This window comes from Magnolia sinica, chromosome 4 (genome assembly GCF_029962835.1).
Source record: "Magnolia sinica isolate HGM2019 chromosome 4, MsV1, whole genome shotgun sequence".
In the NCBI taxonomy this organism is placed as follows: domain Eukaryota; kingdom Viridiplantae; phylum Streptophyta; class Magnoliopsida; order Magnoliales; family Magnoliaceae; genus Magnolia; species Magnolia sinica.
Window position 1 is genome coordinate 28748578 of NC_080576.1, and position 4316 is coordinate 28752893.

General features: G+C 47.6%; 1 protein-coding gene across 1 annotated transcript; it reads left to right on the plus strand.

Annotated features, from left to right (window-relative positions):
* Positions 1-689: 689 nt before the first annotated feature.
* LOC131244099 (sugar transport protein MST6-like) lies at positions 690-3222 on the plus strand. Its single transcript, XM_058243757.1, has 4 exons — positions 690-961; positions 1273-1601; positions 1884-2513; positions 2761-3222. The coding sequence occupies exons 1-4, from the start codon at positions 829-831 to the stop codon at positions 3220-3222; spliced, it is 1554 nt and encodes a 517-aa protein (XP_058099740.1). The 5' UTR covers positions 690-828.
* The last annotated feature ends 1094 nt before the right edge of the window (positions 3223-4316 follow it).

Here is a 4316-nt window from a genome sequence, read left to right on the forward strand (position 1 = left end):
ATCTACCGTTGAAAACTTTCCGAAGCCACGGAAGTTTTGGATCAAGATGATATTTGTGTTTTCTCTTCATCTACAGGTTGGATGGCAAATAAACATTACGGTGGGCCGAAGTTTTCAACGGTGGACGTTTAATCCCTACTGTTTCTGTGGTGTGGTCCACCTGAGATTTGGATCTACCTCATTTTTGAACTCGTAATTAAAATGAGCTTAAAAAATAAAATGAATGGACGGTATCCACACATAAATCATGGTAGGGCCAACAGAGCCTTGACACCAGCTAGCTGGCTGGCAGCCAAACCGCGTCCACGTCTTCAGGTAGATACTACACCTGTGGACCATCATTCTGAGAAGCCCAACCAGCGGATTACAATTGTTAAAATAGCCCGCGAAATTACGATTGGGTATAACAACTCCGGGACTCCAGGCTGACCGTCCTGAAAATGCGGTCATCGTCATTTCTATGGTCGGAAATGTCTCATCAAAATATCTCCTTCTTTCCCGATAAATTGCGCTGACTCCCAACCAATAGAAACTGAACACGTGAAAGAAACAAAGTGCAAGTTACCAAAAGCCCAATCAAAAAGGTCAAGAAAGATAGGAGAAAAAGAACGTGGACACGAATGTCCCCTTTTTGAGCCAAACACGGCCAACGATGCTAATTTTAGAAAAGAGGTGTGCCTTAAAAGCTCAACCCCATCTACGAGACTGACAGAAAGCAAAGAGGGAGAGATAGATCTTCAAGTTACCAAAAGAAGAAACAGAGAAAAAAGAAGCCTATTGTTTCATTTCCATAATTAGAGCCGATATCTAACAGAATTTCAGTTCACCATGGCTGGAGGGGGAATGGTTTCCCACGGTGAGGTGAAGCACTATACAGGTAAGGTGACGTCATTCGTCATCTTCTCCTGTATGGTGGCTGCTTTGGGCGGTCTCATCTTCGGATACGATCTCGGAATTTCAGGTGATGGCCCATTTCTTCTTTTTGGTTGTTGTTGATCATGGATCTGTTGGCCGTGATTGTAATGGGCCCAAATGCATAAATCGCCAATAGCTGGAGGTTGCACCAGATAGAATATACACGATGTGGCCCACCTGATGAGTGGATCAAACTGATTTTTGTGCCATGTGATCTTGGGGGTGGATCCCAGCTCTTGGGCATGTATGAGCTGAGTTCATTGTATGAATGGACGGTCCAGTTTGATGATGATCGCTGTCTGGCATATTGTTTAAAAGCTTTGGAGACGTTGCTAAAACGTGGATTTTGGTTTTCAGGTGGTGTGACTTCCATGAATGTGTTCCTCAAGAAGTTCTTCCCGAACGTGTACCACAAGATGATGTCAGATACCGGTGCCGGCGAAAACCAGTACTGCAAATTCGACAGCCAGCTGCTGACCCTCTTCACCTCATCTCTATACCTTGCAGGGCTGGTCGCGTCCTTCGTTGCTTCCGCCACCACCCGAGCCTTCGGTAGGAAAATATCCATGCTGGTTGGTGGGATCACATTTCTAGCGGGGTCCATCATCAATGGCGCTGCCATGAATGTGGCTATGCTTATCATCGGTCGGCTCTTGCTCGGTGTCGGTGTAGGATTTGCTAACCAGGTAACTGATCGCATCATCCCAAATCAAGACATTTTAAAACTCGGCCCTCCATCTTTCTGATCCAATGGCTGTTCTTATCCGACTGCCTGAAGTACTGTAGGTGCAACTGGCCTACAGGCAATGTTAGTGGTGGGGCCCATGTTGTGGTGATCTAAGCTGTTTGTACCGTTGGCACTTGACACTTCATGAAATGCGCCACTGAGCCACATAAACGGTTTGGATTGCCTGAAAATAGGCCACAACGTTTGGAGTGTTTGATCATTGTTTTCTGGTTGAGTGCAGTCAGTACCCGTCTATCTATCAGAAATGGCTCCGGCAAATCTCCGAGGGGCTCTCAACATTGCCTTCCAGCTCGCCATAACAATCGGCATCCTGATCGCGAATCTCATAAACTACGGGACCAACAAGATCGAGGGAGGATATGGGTGGAGGGTGTCATTGGCCTTGGCTGGAGTCCCTGCAATTATGATGACGATCGGAGCAATGTGCCTCCCGGACACACCCAACTCACTCATCGAGAGGGGCCACAGGGATAAGGCCAAGGCCATGCTCGAGAGGATCCGTGGCACAACTGAGGTTGAGGAAGAGTTCCAGGACCTTGTGGAGGCGAGCGAGGCGGCCCGGCAAGTCGAGAATCCATGGGCCAACATTGTTCAGAAGAAATACAGGCCGCAGCTTTCCATGGCCATCCTCATCCCCTTCTTCCAGCAGCTCACTGGCATCAACGTGATCATGTTCTACGCACCTGTGCTGTTCAAGACGTTGGGATTTGGTGATGATGCATCGCTCATGTCTGCCGTCATCACCGGTGTCGTTAACATGGTAGCCACGTTCGTGTCCGTGGCAACGGTGGACAAGTACGGGAGGAGGTTCTTGTTCCTTGAGGGAGGCACTCAGATGCTTATCTGCCAGGTGAGATATCCCAGCCGTTCTTCACTCAGGTTCCATGGTGTAGGACACACAAATAAAGATACATACACTGGCTGATTAATCCGATGGATTTTCTGTTTTTCAAAGGTCCGTGATCATTGTTACGACGGCCCAGGCTCTGTGGACCTGATCTAGTCCATTCACAGACCATAATGATAAATGAGACTAGAAAGAAGATGATAATAAAATGATCCAAAAGTTCCTAATGCAATCATCTTTTTTGGTGCAGGTGGCCATCGGAGCTATTCTGGGAATGAAATTCGGGGTATCTGGAACAGGAACCTTGACGAAAGCAGACTCCAATTGGGTCCTCGCCATGATCTGCATCTATGTGGCTGCCTTTGCCTGGTCGTGGGGACCATTGGGTTGGCTGGTGCCGAGTGAGATCTTCTCGCTTGAGATTCGGTCCGCTGGCCAGGCTATCACTGTCAGCGTCAATCTCTTCTTCACCTTCATCATCGGCCAGGTCTTCCTCGCGGCGCTTTGCCACCTCAAGTTCGGCCTCTTCTTCTTCTTTGCGGGCTTCGTCGCCATCATGACAACCTTCATCTACTTCTTCTTGCCGGAGACCAAGAACGTCCCGATTGAGGAGATGAACTTGGTATGGAAAAAGCACTGGTTCTGGGGCAGGTATATCCCCGACGACCACTTCGGTGGCGTCCAGATGCACGAGAAGAAGGCCGTAGTTTGATCGACGTCCCACAACAGCCTAGAGAGTATCCGCTGGCTGAGATGGATTGCCGAGAAAGGAAATGGTTTGCTCGCCTGGAGACTTGCGGGGATTCTAGGAGTTGAGAATGGATGGAGCGATGCCGAGCCTTAGACGTCTACTTATCTGGTGTTGCTTCAAAGTGATGATGCTTCCAGAAGGATTGAGGCATGTGATTACCCTCTAGGAACTGGAGTTGTGGGAGATGGATGGGAAGTTCGTTTCAAGGCTCTGCATGAACGACGGAGAGGATTGGTTCGATTTGTTAGTTCATTGATTTGGGCTTTGGCCTAACGGGTCCATGTTGTAGGGCTTTTGCCCAGTTCAATGAGTTTAATGCTTTAATAATATTGGGTAGGGAGAACAATTCTCCTTAATCCAACTTCTCTCCACCAACATGGTATCACTGCAGTAGAAACCCTAGCTCTCCATCTTCTCGTCTTCCTCTCTCTCTCTCTTTTGCAGCTGCAGCTGCCGCTGTGTGCAGCAGAGGGACTCGGGTAGCACACAGCATTGAGGTAGGTACTGGTCGGTGTTGGAAAGGCTCTGTGGGCCCCACCATGAGAATGTGTTTTATCCACGCCGCCTATCTACTTTGCCAGCACATTTTAGGGCATGATCCCAAAAAATAAGGTGGATCCAAATATCAGATGGACCATAACACCACAGGAAACAGTGGTGATTGAACGCTCCCCATTAAAAACTTCACGGGGCTACAATAGATTTGGATTATGCTGGTATTTGTGTTTAACCTTCGGTGTGACCTAATCAACAAGTTGGTTGGCAAATAATCATTACAGTAGGCCCTGGGAAGTTTTTAATAGTGGGCATTCAATCACCAACGCTTCCATTGGTGTGGTCCACATGAGATTTGGATCTGCCTCATTTTTAGGCTCCTGCCTGTGATACCCTGTACTTTTCAGTACCCATGTGTTACCATGAATACTTAATGTATACAAAATTAGTCTAGTTTACTTGTTCCTCCGCACTTTCACTTAAACTTAATTGTCCCTCTACTCTTCAACCTTAAATCGAGCTATCGGATTAGTGAAATGGATTGCTAATCTTCACCTTAA